Source organism: Varanus komodoensis, unplaced genomic scaffold, assembly GCF_004798865.1.
Source record: "Varanus komodoensis strain SLA01 unplaced genomic scaffold, ASM479886v1 scaffold8, whole genome shotgun sequence".
NCBI classification, from domain to species: domain Eukaryota; kingdom Metazoa; phylum Chordata; class Lepidosauria; order Squamata; family Varanidae; genus Varanus; species Varanus komodoensis.
In genome coordinates, this window is record NW_025336481.1 from 28,973,428 (window position 1) to 28,988,126 (window position 14,699).

A 14,699-nucleotide genomic window follows, 5' to 3' on the forward strand; every position below is an offset into this window, starting at 1 on the left:
GTAGAATTATTTTACTGGGAAGCAATCACTTTCCTAGAATATAATCACTTCAGTAGCTTTTGCAATACTGGAAGAGTGGTCTTGGGAAAAATAATTTAAAGGCCTGTCATTTGTAGCATTCCCATCAGACAAGAGGAAGGAAATAATTCCATGGAGAAAATGCTGCTTTCCACAACAGCAGTCATTTGGATGTGTAGATCTGGACAGATAAAAACAGCTTGCAATTTAGGATAGCTCAACCATTATACAGAGCTGTGGCAGAATCTGGCCTCTCAATAGCAGTGAATGGAGCATATATTTTCCAGCACTGACAGGCTCCATTTTGCATTGTCTGCTTCAAGCATCATAGTGTCAGTTCACAGAATACCATATAAAAGTTCCTGAAGAGAGATGCTAAACATTTGTTGTGAGCCTGAATGTGCCTCATTCTTTCTGTCAACTGTAGAATGTTGTGGTGGGTTTTGGCACTCACACCATTGCATGAGCTGAACAAAGATCTGAGGTTCCATGGCACCAAAGAGTTCTAACTGGTTTCATATCATTCCCCCAACAGGAAAACCAATTGTTCTCACAGCTGCTGAAAGCACTCTAAAACAGGTGCTTACTAATGCACAAGGCAGGAGGAATTTAGCATCTACTTCATGCCAAACAGCTTTGCTTCAAAGGACTCCAAGTCAAGTGCATTTTCAAAATACAGAGCTGAACACCAGTGCATTCCTCACCTCACCCTGTCACTATAAAAGAGTCGAGGTGGTGAAGAGAACCTGTTTATATCTTATATTTGTGGTTTGATGAACATAGAGAGCTACTGGCGCATGGGTTCAGAAAATGAGAGAAAAAGTTTATCAGGTGATACATTTCAGTTTATCCCAGCCTACATTCCAGATACCCTGATGCTGGGAACAATAGACGGCAAAAGAAGAAGGGGACGGCAGAGGATGAGGTGGCTAGATGGAGTCACTGGGGCAGTGGGTGTGAGCTTGGGCGGACTCCGAGGGATGGTGGAGGACAAGAGAGCCTGGAGGAATGTTGTCCATGGGGTCGTGATGGGTCGGGCACAACTTTGTGACTAACAACAGCATTCCAGATGTTTCAGCCTTTAGCTCCTACCAGTCCCAACCAGCATGGCCAATGATCTGGGCTAACAGCAGCCATATTCTGAAACATTTGGTAGGGCCCTAGTTGAAGGAATTAGTATTGGCAAATGAGTACACATTCAGGTTATTAAACTGGAGAAGGAAATTCAAGGGTTGTTTCTCCACTTTTAACTGCACAACGATACTGTAAGGTAGGCTTGATTGAGAAAGAGTTTTATTTGAACATGTCCCAGTCATAGTCCAAAACTGCACCATGCTGGTTTTCAGTGCATATGCATTGGATATCTGTGTTGGAAAAGGAGCATCAGATATTGTGTGAATCTCAGGTGGAACAAGCATAGCCAGTGGGTGGTATGCCCAAGGTGTTGAGACCGGCAGGCAAGCCTAAAGCCAAAGCCATTACAATGGTTTAGACTGAGTCACAGATCAGAGAGAACAGTCTTAAAGGGCCAGATGAAATTCTACTGGTTCTTTGTTGTTCCACTGGACTCTTCTGAGTGGGCAGCTGCAATAACACCTTCTGGCTACCTGGAGTGGTGGCACTGAAGTGCAGAGGTGAGCAGGCTACCACTTGTCATCTTTGTAACTCCCATGGGAGCAAGGAAATGAAGTCTTTCTACCAGGATCCCTGCTTTGGGACTACTGGTTGCTGACTCTGGACCTTTGCTTTCCACTGCTAACTATTAGAAAGCCCCCAGTCAGACAGGGTGCTGATTTGCTGAATACTACTCATAGCTCAAGAGAAAGTTCATATCTGAGGGTACTTCCCAATCCTGGGTTGGATCCAGTCTGAGTCATACCTGGAATAGACTGATAGAAATCGATGGGGTTGAAGTTATGTGCAAGTGATTTCAGTGAGTTTACACCAAGTATGCCAAAATCTGGATCAAATCTCAGGCTTTGATTGTGCTATCACCCTGCCTCTTGTACAGAATTTTCCACTTGTAACCCTCCTAGGTTTTCCCATGGTTTCTTCCACCTTCCACCTTACCAGAAGAAAACTTTTAATGAGAAAGATGGAATGTTTGTACAATGTCTTTTGATTCACTAAAATTAGAAGCCTTCCAAGCAGAAGCAGCATGAATCAGAATGGCTACTACCAGCTGGTTACAGCTTTAAAAGTGTACCAACAAGTTTTCTTTCACAATTATGACAATGAAGACATTTCCAAAGTCACAGCTTTTGGAGTAACAGCTAGTCACAACATTCACATATCCTGAAACCCAATGTATTTGTTTCTTGCACAGTAGAAAATGTTTCCTAGATTGGCATCCAACCACTTACAGCTGTTTCAGGATATTAAGTCCTGAGCCACAAACTGTCCATCTGAAAACATTTGCCAGCCCAAAATGAGAGAAGCTGACCTTCCTTGCAACTCTTTACGTGCCAGAAAGAGGTGTACATTACAAGCATGCAATCTGTCAGGGTTACAGCACATACTTTGACAAAAGGTCATTTGCAAAGTCACAGTGGGGCAGATTGAAAATGTGGGCTTTATCAGCCTTCTCCAAACTGGTGCTGTGTAGATATGCTGAACTACAATTCCCATCATTCCCAGGCAGCCTAGACAAGCAGTGTGATGTTTATTTACATGGCCATGAATTTTATCTTATAATGAATTAGAGGTAGTTAAACAAAACCTGCCACCTTGACACAAATGAGGTTACAAGACATTTGGCTAATTGCAACTGGGAAACCCTGCTCTGAAACCTATAAAGCTCTCTGCTCTTCAGGATTAACTGTACATTTCTAATCAAGTTTGAAACTGTCCTCCCATTCCCATCATATTAACAACCAGTTCCTATATTATTGGTTTGTCTGCACATAGCAATGTTAATTAAAGCACTATTACTCTAATCATTGGTGGGAATAGAATTCCTGGTGCTCCTTCCAGGATCAGTTTGCACTGACTTTTGAGATGAGAAGGCTGGGAAATGGGGAACGCAGGCATCAAGACTGCAGAGGAGCGTGAAGTAGGTTATCTCAAGTCTGCCATCTCCAGGTGCTCAGGCAGACCATGAGAACAAATATGATTTGAAAGTGAAGAGAGGGGGCATGGAAGAGGAATAAGACAAGCCCAGTCTAATCCCTGGCCCCATGATGCTGCTCAAATTAGAAGAGCTACTCAATTAGAGGGCCTGCCAAGAGCTGAGAGGTTAGTCCTTCTCCAGAAGGGCCCACATAGGAGGGTGGAGCCCAAGGTTATTGAAAAGGGGAATTTTCAGAAATAATTTCTAGTTGGATTCTACAAATCACTGCTCATTCCCAGAGCCTTGTCTTCTAGTGGGTACAGTTAGCTGTGGGTTGGAAATAAAGAGCAATTTTGCAAAAAGACTGTTGGTTGCTTGAAATGAGTAAGGAGAAACCCAGTGCCCAACAATCATTTTACTTCATTTGCTTGTAATGCTCTTTCTCGCTATCCTGCCTTCTGTGCTGAAGCGTTTATAAAACACTAAGAATGCAATTCTATATCCACTTAACTGGAAGTAAGCCCTTTTGCTCTCAATAGGATCTGCTTCTGAGTAATTAAATTTAGGATTGCGCTGTAAGCAAACCCCATACAAGTCTACTAAAGAGTGAGTCTCACTGAGGTCAATGTGATCAGAGTGAGCATAAACCTGAGCAAAAAGGACCCTTTTATGTAGACATGAACAGCAGGGATGCAGCAGTACCAGACGTGTTACAACCCAACTTCCACCCACTCCAGACCACATAGGAGCGATGGGAGGTGCAGTACAGCAACATCTATGCAGCCTCATGTTCTCTAGCTATGCTGTATAGAATTCACTGAAAAGGTGAGTAATGACTACTCCAAGTGCTTTATAAAATAGAGAGCAGCTGGGATCACACAGTATAACAAACAACCCTGAATGGATTTCAAGGTGTGTGGTTTTTTGCCTCTGCCTGACAGACAATTAATTATATTCTCTAGCATGAATTCTACCCTCCTCATGAAGTGCTTCCACTAATAGCACACATCTCCTCAGCCACCACACCTGAAAATCAATCCCACGTTGGATGGCTGCAGTATCTCCTGCAGGAGCTGCCACTTTTTCCTGCGGACTCTGTCAGAGCACCATGGAAACTACAGTGCTGGGTTTGGATGATCAAAGAAACCATGGTGAAACATGGAACTCATAGAACAGACCATTGTTTCTCAGCATGTTCAAAAAAACAAAAAACAAACATGCCATTCTGAAATATCATGGCAGGGTTCAGATGACGCTGGAAAATCCTGTCAAGAAACAACTGCGGCTTCTTGTGTCATCTGAACCCATCAACCATTCGAGGGATTGTGGAGGAGAAGCCATGCATTTCAGTGCTAAAGTCCAGAAAAATCCGGATTGAAAAGAAAACATATGCATAAATCGGGGGCTTGGAAGGTGTGGTTCTCTAGAAGATGTGGAAGCAAAGCTTTCAGTATCTGTCACCATTCCATCTGAATGGAAATGGCAACATATGGAGGGATACACATTTCCCACCTCTGAGATATATATATATATATATATATGAAGAGATTTTCGGTTATGACATTCACTTAAACAAGTCCTATGTACTGTTCAGTTCATTTATTTGGTTGTTCAAGCACAGTTTAGCTCTGCTAGTCTCTGAAAAACTGCTAATCATCAGGTGTGCATGTCCTTCAAAGAGCCAGTGCTTTAGCATATTCCAGGCACTGTTTCAGAGTGCTCAAAATGTTAGGCTATGAGTCTTCCAAATTTAAAGAATGCTCAACCTATCAAAGAACTACTTATTATTTAAAAGCATGCCAAGAGACACTTTACATACCTTAAAAACTGACAAATTCAATATGATGATAATAATGTGTTTTATTATTTGATTATCATCATCATTTGATTATCATCATCAAGCATGTCTATAAAAATAAAACCAGAATTGGAATTGTATGCCAATTTTCATCCACCAACTTAGTCTGAAGAAAACCACTGAAGCACTTGTTTCTTTTTAGGAGATATCCTGGATAGAGATAGAATAATAATAAGCATTATTATTTCATTTTTATACCACCTCATAACCAAAAGTCTCTGGGCAGTTTACAATAGTTTTTTTATAGTACAACCTCAGATTAGGGTGTTATTTGGTTTCAAAAGACTTTTATGTAAAAGCATACCTCTAAGGAAGCAAAGGCAGAGAAAACACCAAATATTTGGGACCAGAGGCTAAAATCCAAATGGCTCCCCCTAGTGGTAAAAATATAATTAAATAGGGACAGTTTGCGGCCCTATACCAAAAATGGCCTCACCCTCTTAATGGCAGTGCTGGCCCTGAGTTAAGATGCTTTACATGCTGTATTTGGCAGATAAAAACAACAGTCTGGTGTAAACAGTAAACTTCTTATCACTAGGGAAAGTACACCTGTGGAAATCGAACTTGAATTATGCTGCTTCTTTGGGCATCTCAAACCATAGAGAATTTTCATAACTGCTCTGCCTCTGCAATCTGCTGCTTTCATTTTTGACAATAGCTAAAATATTAATGTGGTACAATTTTAAAACCCCAAGTTATAATTATAGTATATAAGATTAATAATTATTGTTGCTTGGTTAAATATAGTGCCATTCCTCCCATAGCAGGAAGGCAGGCCAGCAGTATTTGCAAATATACACATTTTAAAGCAACTGCTCCTCTGTATACATGTTTTTGTTCCACTGGAATTCCAAGGGCCTCGTATTTCAATGGAGAGTCTCCAGGCTGCTGGCAGGAGTCTTAGCAATGCCCAAGTGTTGTCCGAGCTGGTTTCAAATCTCAAGCAGTTCATAGTACATGATAGATGAGCTTGGGATGGGGGGTCTCTGGAGTGCCTGGCTGTGACCCAGGACTGGTACTGGGAGAGAGGGAAGAAGAGTCCTGTAGGGAAAACCCAGCCTGATCGGAGGAAGAGATGCGATCCACAATGCTGGATAAGCAATCCAAGCTGGAGAGGGCTGTGCTGTCTTCCAAGGGATATGCTGCAGAAAGCAAGAAAGAAAAACATTCAGGGGAAAGACGTAGGTAGTCACGGGGCTGGACTCAGAGCCAGGATCTAGCACCCTCCAGCCATGGAGAGAGAGGCAGCATCAAGCCCCTGAACCCACATGGGAAGGGCAAGTTGCTAGGCACTTAAAAGATGGGGGGTCAGGCCCACAGACCCAAATCTGCATATGCTCATTGATATCTATATATGAACATTTAGACTCAGCTTTGTTTAAATTTCACAGGAGGCAAAGCCAGCCAATTCATTTCTCATCCAAATCTTCTCAAATAAAATAAGCTCTTACATTAACCTGCACCATGGTCCAGATAATCTGAAGCCAATGGAAGAAGTCCTCTCTAAGCGTAAAGCAGGGAAGGACTGGGAGAGGTAACTGAGCACAGGTGTACTGGAGCTCACCAGGGCTGACTCTGGCCCTCTCAGCCTCCTTTCTTCCCATATATTTTTTTTCCGTTCTATGTCCTGCCTTTTTCCTACAAAGGGCTCAAGGCAGCTTACATCATTTTCCTCCTCCATCTTAACCCCACAACAACCCTGTGAGGTAGGTTGGGCTGAGAGTCTGTGACTGGCCCAAAGTCACCCAGTTGGCTCCATGGCTGAGCGGGGACTAGAACCCAGATCGCCTGAGTCCCAGTCCCGTGCTCTTAACCACTACACCACACTGGCTCATATTTACAAAGGGAAAAACAGCCAAGCATGTACATCATTGCTGACGTTCTTATTATTAATTTTCCTTTTAAGATATAATTTTCTGCAATACAATGGTGCCTATTCCCAAGTAAATGTGTTTGGCAGCAGGATGGCAAAAGCAAACTCCAGTTTATTGCTCCAGTTGTGAAAGTGCTATGATTTCAGTGAATTTAAAACACGACATGGGACAACTTCAGAGGGTTTCTTTCATTTTCTTTTTATCAAGGTTGATATAAAGAGTGGGTTGTTTTGGCTGTTTGCTCAGAAGCACTTGTAGAGTGTATACAAGCACTTGTAAAGCATGGAATAGTGATGTTAGGGGGAAAGTTATTTGTGTACTTCCCAAATAAACAGGGTCATCTAAATGGAAGGCTCATAAGACCATTAAAATCAAGGTCTAAACTTATCTAGCTGCACTGCTGCCAAGAAGGGACCACAAAAGTCAGCTAGTCCAACTCTCTGCCAGTGGGGAAGACCCCTTGCTGCAATGCCCCTAATAGGTGACCTCTGTCTAATAATTGACTAAAGAGACTTCTCCAGTTTCTGAAGCAGTCTGTTCTGTTGCCAAACAGCTCATACCATCAGGAAATTGTCCTAATGCTTAGTTAATATCCCATTTCTTGACATTTGGACCCAGTGGTTCAGGACATGCTCCTCTCTGGAGAAGAAGACAAAGTTATGTGACAGGCCTTCAAATATTTGAAGGTAGCACCTGGCACCTCTTAATGGTCTCTTCTCCAGGCTAAATACTCTCAGTTCCTTACATCTTTTCTCATTAGAATGGGTCCAAGCTATATCCATTTGTTCATCTACCCAAGTCCCATTAATTTCAATGGGTCTACTCCAAATAGGACTCACACTGGATACAACCTGTATAATAAGATGCTTGTATATTTTGTTTTGCATACTGTTCTTGTATGGAACCTTGGGCATGAACAGGCTGTTAACAAACATTATTGATCATATGCAGTGAAAGCATCCATCCCCAAAGTCTGCTCTTGGTCCCTGGAATTGTTCTCTCCAGATCAGAAGTGCTCAGGTTTGACACTACTAGTGCTATTCTTAGAATGGGATGGACTTGGAGCCTTACCATTTGGGAGATCAGAACAGTAGACATTTTCGTAAGTGCTGTTTCTCCTGTACCAGATAGGGCTGTTGCATTCAACCTGAAACAGGCAAGAAGAGGGAAGTTCCATTGTTATTGATTGGCATGATAGCAAGGGTACAAACAAACACAGGAAGCTTAGAACATAAGAAGATGCCTAATCATGAATTAGATAACTGGTCATCTAGCTTAGGGGTTTTTACAGCCAGTTGCATAATTCAGAGTACTAAGTTAGAGGTTTTGTTTTTGTAATGCATAGTAAAAAACCATTAAAAAACCAAGCATTGCAAAAACAAAACCTCTAACTTAGTACTCTGAATTATGTAACTGGCTTCAAGCTTTATGGGGTTTATGGGGCTTTGGTTTTTCCCAGCCCTACCAGGAGATATACCAGGGATTAATTCTATGAACTTTGGCATGCAAAACATGTCCTCTACTCCCTTTCCCTATTTGTATTCTTTGGGAAAAGTTTACTTGCAAAGGAACTTTTATGGATGGACTTTGCTCCAAGTCTGAGTGAAGGTATGTTTGGAGGTAGAGATTTTCTCCTAGTTTTCAGTACCTAGGTATAGGGGTGTTTCGGTATGCATTTTCCAGAACAGGGGAGAGGGCTGTTTTATTGTTAAGTGCAGGTACTTGTCAGAAAAGGCCTCATAGCCATAGCCAGGTGGTGAGCACAAAGGTGTGGACAGTGATGCTGAGCCATACCAATGTTATTCAGAGCTATACCTTTTCAGTGTGTAACTCCTATGCTGTGGGAATTGCACTGGCTGCCTATTCACTATGGAGCCAGGTTCGGGCACTAGAGTATAAAACCCTAAAAAACCTGGGACCAGGATACTTCTTGCCTACTGAACCACTGAGGTCATCAGGTGTGCCTGGTGGTTTCATATGCACCTGTGTCCCGATCAAGGTCCATCTAAGGTCCATTCAACATAGTGGCTCCATCTTTGTGGAAGTCCCTGCCTTTGGAGGTCAGGCATGCACAACACTGTTGTTTCTGGAGTCTTCTGAATACATCCTTATTTCAGGATGTGCCTTAACTTCCCATTCAAGACCAAGCCATCCCACAGTGCTAGACAGTTCCAGAGTGAACAGTATATGGGTGCATAATCTCTCCCCTCCTCCCTATTGGCTATAATGAGGATCACAGCTAAGCCCAGAAGGAACAAAGAACTTGGAGGATGGATGTAAATGACACCAGCATTCCTGCTAATAATAAATAAAATTATTTTAAAAGTGTTTCTTCTGTATTCCTATGAGTCCTGACTCTACCAGACCACTGCAGCTTTCTAACTAGGCCACTCTAGTCCAGATTCTGCATGGTAGGATGTATAGAAAGCTGCCATCAGAAGCTCTTTGGCATTCTGCTTCCAAAACAAGAGGTTTCGGCATGCCTGGTTTACAGAGCCACCCAACTTGAAAACCCTGTTCCTACTAGCCCTTGGTGTATGGTTACTCAATGGAATGTTTATGTAGTCAGAGAGTCTCTTTCTTATGCCACATGTTCAAGGTCGGAGACCTGGTGTTAAAATCAGGAGTCCTGGTGAGCTGCAGTCCACTTTTAAGTCTTAAAAGTGGGCTGCAGCAACGTCCTACCTTCCTTCAGGAAGCAGGCTATGGGACATCATGCTACTGTTGCTGGAGCAGAAACACAGTGGAGTCAGTGGGAGAGGAGGAAGAGCGCCACAGTGTGAGGTTAAAATGTTTAGCACAACATGTCTGCATGGCCTCTTGTTCCCCAACTTTGTGATTCTGTTTTACTGCTGAAAATAGGAGTAATAACAGGGTTGATGGAAGTGCTACTGAACTGCTACTTCTTTGGATAGTACTGACACATTTGAGGCATCTAATGTAGGATTAGGGGACAGAAGCCCAGGACCTCACAAAGCAGGGCGACCCCCAAGTGCTGCAGAGACAATTTACCCCACATCATCCTCCCTATGCATTACCATCCAAAGTGCTGCCCTCCCCGTAAGAGTCCTGAGTCTAAACTTACCTAACAGTGACCCTGAAATCAGGCGGGTGTTAGGAACTATACTGAGCAAAATGTGTGCCTCAATGCTTGTGTCCTCCAGAGGATGTGTTTGTGTGTGCTCTGCTCCCATCCTTCTGAGAAGCCAGCCAGCCAGCCGAGTCTTCCGTTTCAAAGCCCCTTTGGATGGCACCACCTCCTCCAGCCTGCTTTCTCAGAAATGAGGCAAAGGAAGAGGGAGCCAAGGCCAAGCAGTGTCATTCTTTCCAGGATGCACGTACAGCACTGACCATGAAGAATGGATTGGAGCAAAAGAAAACTACAACCAGCCAAGAAAAGGAAACTTTCCCAGGACTTAAACCCATGACCAGCAAAGCTTGGCATGTCAGTAGCAAAGCAACAAAGAATGTACCATAGCACACACTAGTGTGTGAGAGAAATGTCATCAAAAATGAACATGGGAGAAACAAACACTCCGTCTCATCTGATGAGATGGTGATGTGCGTGGCCGCAGAGGTGGGAAGGCACCTCCGCCCTTATGCTGCTCTGTACGTAAACAGTCTTCATCAGATGAGCACACAGTAGAAAACTCTAGTGGTAAAATCTTCTGTACATTTACTCCTATGCGAGCCGGTTCTAAAAGGCTCACACCAAAGGAATTGAATCTAGGATTGTGCACTCTTTTTCTCACATATGCACGCGTACACACACACAGACATGTGCAGGGGCATAGCAGAGGAGGACACCGGCCCACAGCTTTAGGACCTTTTCCAGAGTGAGAGCAAGGAGGCCACCTGCTGCAGCCAGGTAATTGCAGGCCCTGCTTGCACTTGCAGCTGAATGAGGTAATGGGGAGGCTTTCAAGTTCTGACTATTCTAAAATGGAAAAAATACAATGAAGTTGGATACTATTTCTGCTTCACTCTACAAGTTTAAACCATGACACTTTTTTTCCTAAGGTGCTTAGCATGTCTAATGCTAGGTGAAAGATGGGATTTCAGCTGGCTGAAGATAAACATCATGTGTTTCGCCTGTTCAAACAAATAGAGTCAGAATTAAGCAGCACTGAGTTCAGTGGTTATAAGCCTTGTCATTGGGCTGATACTAATAAATTGAGTATCCCACTGCAGCCCTTTGGTTTGTGAATGCACATTGTGATTATGAGTTCCTCCGTTGCAACTTTAGCACTCTCTCTCCCTCTCATGTGCACACACGTGAAGGTCATTCTCCAGGACAATCCTGTTAGACAATTGCGCAAGCAGATTCCCACTTAAAATATAACCACACCCAGGTATTTTGAAAGACAATAACAGCTAGCAGCAAGTCCTCAGTGGAACTTTTTCCCAGCCAAGCATGCTAGGACCCTCGCCAGTGACTCCCACACACACTGCTTCATGGATTCGACACATGAAAGCCTGCTTGTGTCAAGGAACTTCAAAGCAACCTATGGGAAGAACCTAAGTCGTGAGTGGCGCTAATTGCCTTCGGGACTCTGGCCAGTAAGGCTCATAATACAATGCCACGAGCGCTTACTCAGAATCAACACCCACCGACTTCCGCGTCGTTAATCCCAAGTAAACGGGCGTGGGATCGCAACCTGAATGCCTTTACAGAGGAGACAGTCCCGTTGGGACCAACTGCCACGCAGGGCACTATCCAATGCATGTCGAGCCGGGAAAAGCCCTACAATTCCTGGCAATCCTAGGCCAGACTAGGATCTTTTCCCCCCCCCCCCCCCCCCCACAAGCATAGGATTGCTTCGACTCCACTCCTTTGTGGATTCTGCTGGGTCGCAGCAGCGCACTCTGGGAAAGCACCTCGGCAGCCCGGTTCTTACATATTTACGAGAAAGTGGGTTCCCCACCACACGCCAGTGCGGCTTACCCGCCATGTAGCGGACGGAGGATTGCTGCTTGACCCTTTTCAGGCCTAACGTATCCTGCAAGATCCCTCTGAGGGAAATCCGAAGGATGCATGAGCTGCACGCTTAAGAGCCCAATCCTGCGCATGCCTAGCAGTCAGTCCCGCCAAACAAGAGAGCTTAAGTCACTGGGCGTACGGCTGCACGAAAGTTTCCTTCTCCGGACTATTTACACTGTGTAACCCAGGCAGCAACCCATTTTGTTCTGGCCCAAATCGGTTCATTCGAACAATCGTCATTAAAATATTGTAATCAGAAACCCCCCGCCCACGCACGCACACTTCAGCTGTTCTTGGGGAGAGCGGAGTTCAACGAAATTCCTACTGAGCGCCGAGAACTCCCTGGGCCATCTTAGCTAAACGCAACGCGCCTTTTGCGCGGAGAGGCGCACGATCGGGTCAAAACGAGCACTGCTCTAAGTCCCAGTTTCGCTGTTTCCTCACTCTTCCATTCTTATTCTAAAGTAGATGCAGGAGGACGATTTGGCGCTTGAAAGCCCCCTACTCCCGTGCCTATCCGGTCCCGCCTGGCGCCTACTCTAGATTTAAAGTCACGACTCTTTTGGCCCCTTACATCCCTTCCGTTGCAGTAGGCCTAGTCTAAGCGGGACTTATGCTGGATAGGTCCTTGACCGCGACCGTGGTGCTTGCTTTCGGTTCCAAACCCTTCCGGCGCAATCCGGAGCGCAGCGTTCCTTCCACCGCGCTGGTGCAGCAGGGCGCTTCGCAGGGAAGCGTCCACGTGCTTTTCCGCACCACGCCCCGGGCCTCCCCACGGCACAGCTCCCATCCTCCCCGAGCGCGGCGTATGCTGCCTCGGGCAGATGGGAGCTGCGGCGGGAGGGCCACGCGCTGCCCCTCCCAGTCTGCGCGTCGCCAAGAAGTTGCGCCCCGCACACGGGCACGTCAAGCCTTCGCGGTGAGGACTGCAAGTCCTATCACCCGATCCACCTGCTGTCCAGGGGGGCTGAAGGCAACGGGGGTTGCATCCCCCCCCCCGCCTGGAGGCTGGGGAAGGCTGGCGGGCACAGCGTTCCTCGCCCCTCCCCAGGCCGCCAGTCTGTCTCCCCAAGCACCCCTCCACCCTCGGCCAGCCGCCCGCAAAGTCCTTCCGTACCAAGCCGTCGGAGCAGCCGCTGGAGGTGGGACTGGTGGGCTCGGAGCAGCTCTGCCCGCCGGCGCCGGCGGCGACGGGCAAGCGGTAGTAGCGGTGGACGTGCTCTCGCAGCAGCGCCTGCAGGCTCTCGATGTAGCGGATGGCGTTGCGCAGGATCTCCACCTTGGGCAGCCGCTGGCTGGGGTTGCCCGCGGCCGTGCACCGCTTGAGCGCCTCGAAGGCTTGGTTGACCTTCTTCAGCCGCCGCCTTTCGCGCAGCGTGGCCGCCTTGCGCCGGTCGCCGGTGCTGGACTTCTTCTTGCAGGCTTTGCAAGCCCACAGCAGGCAGGGGCCGGCTTGCGGATGGCCCGTGGGCGCCCGCACGTGCTGCTCCTCGCCGTCGGAGCCTCCGCCGGGCAGCTCCGCCGGGGAGCGGTGGTGCGGGAGGTCTCCGAAGGAGGAGGCCGAGGCCATCCGCGGCGCCAGGTCCTCCTCGGCCAGCTCCCCCTCGGGGGAAGGAATGCTGGAAGAGCCGTCGTAGAAGAAGACCGCCGAGGATGGAGAAAACTGGCAGCCGCCCATCACCTCCTCCATCCTGGGGCACCCGAGATCTGCGAGCAGGCCAGGCCAGCCCGGGGCTCTTTATACCCACAGGGCCCCCCAGTGGCCGGCGACTTGCTAGGAGCAGCAGTATGCTCCCCCACACACTTGGGGGGGGGGTGGCTAGAATCCCCTCCTGGCCTCCCATGGGGACATTCTGCTGCTTACACGGCTCCTGTTGGCTACTGATTGGCTGTTGCCTTCGCCAAGGCAGAGATCCAGGAGGTGCAATTAGTAACACTTCAGAGATCAGAGCAGCAGGAAAAACAAAACAAAGCAAAACAAAACGGGGTGGGGGGAAGCGAGGGCGATTTCAAAGTCTGGGACTGCGGAGGCAGTTTCCCGGAGCTCCCTGTTAAGAGTAAGCGAGGGGACGAGCAGTTCACCCCTGTGCAGCTTTGCTGGGGAGGAAGCCCCACTGGAATGCTCTCAAAGGTCATGCATAGAATGTGCAGGCCGAGTGGTGTGGGCACACGGGCTAGCATCCCAAATTGGCAGGGAACCACCCTGGCCCTTGATAAGTGCACCAATTAATCCTGAAGTAAGGGTTGGGGTGGGCTAAACCCTAGTAAAACGGCAAGTCCTTATAAAACAATCTCATTGTCATGCAGTGGGAGCCAGATTTTGTCATGTGTCAGGCATTGGCATGCTGGAACCAATGGGACAAGTTAATCGTTACTGGTTCTCTCATAGGTTTCAGTGTGTCTGCTCTAAATATCTGATTCCAACATCTTGACTGGTAATGAAGGGCTCTGTCTCCTCACACAAGAGTTGGTTACTCCAGCTAATTAATAATAATACCATCAACACACACTTTTCCAAAGACTTGCCACAGGATCTTCAGGTCACCCAATTTTCCAGCTGTAGAAGATGTGCATGTAAAGCCCTACTAATAATTTTGTAGTTTTCTGACCAGGAAGTGAATCTGTGGTTATTTTATTTTCTTCAGAAGATGACTCACACTTTCTTATGGGGAATATTAACATCACTGGGCAGCCAAAGCTAAGCTCTTAAAAATCCTATTGCTTTCCATGAGAGAGCGCGACAGACTGAAACAGCCAGGCTAAATTCCATTCTTCCCCCTCACTGAAGTTTATGGGAGGGGGCTTTAAAGGAATAATATCAGGATTGCCTCATGGGTTTTTGAAGGCTCTTCAAACATCTAGGACTCCTACCAGCATACTCCATGAAGTCATGGCCCTTTCTGATATCTCAGGCCAAAA

General features: G+C 46.4%; 1 protein-coding gene across 1 annotated transcript; it reads right to left on the reverse strand.

Annotated features, from left to right (window-relative positions):
- Window positions 1-5,873: 5,873 nt before the first annotated feature.
- Window positions 5,874-13,470, reverse strand: MYF5 (myogenic factor 5). The gene is made up of 3 exons (XM_044455198.1): window positions 12,898-13,470; window positions 7,871-7,946; window positions 5,874-6,067 (listed from the first exon to the last, which is right to left on the reverse strand). The coding sequence occupies exons 1-3, from the start codon at window positions 13,468-13,470 to the stop codon at window positions 5,874-5,876; spliced, it is 843 nt and encodes a 280-aa protein (XP_044311133.1).
- Between the last annotated feature and the right edge of the window lie 1,229 nt (window positions 13,471-14,699).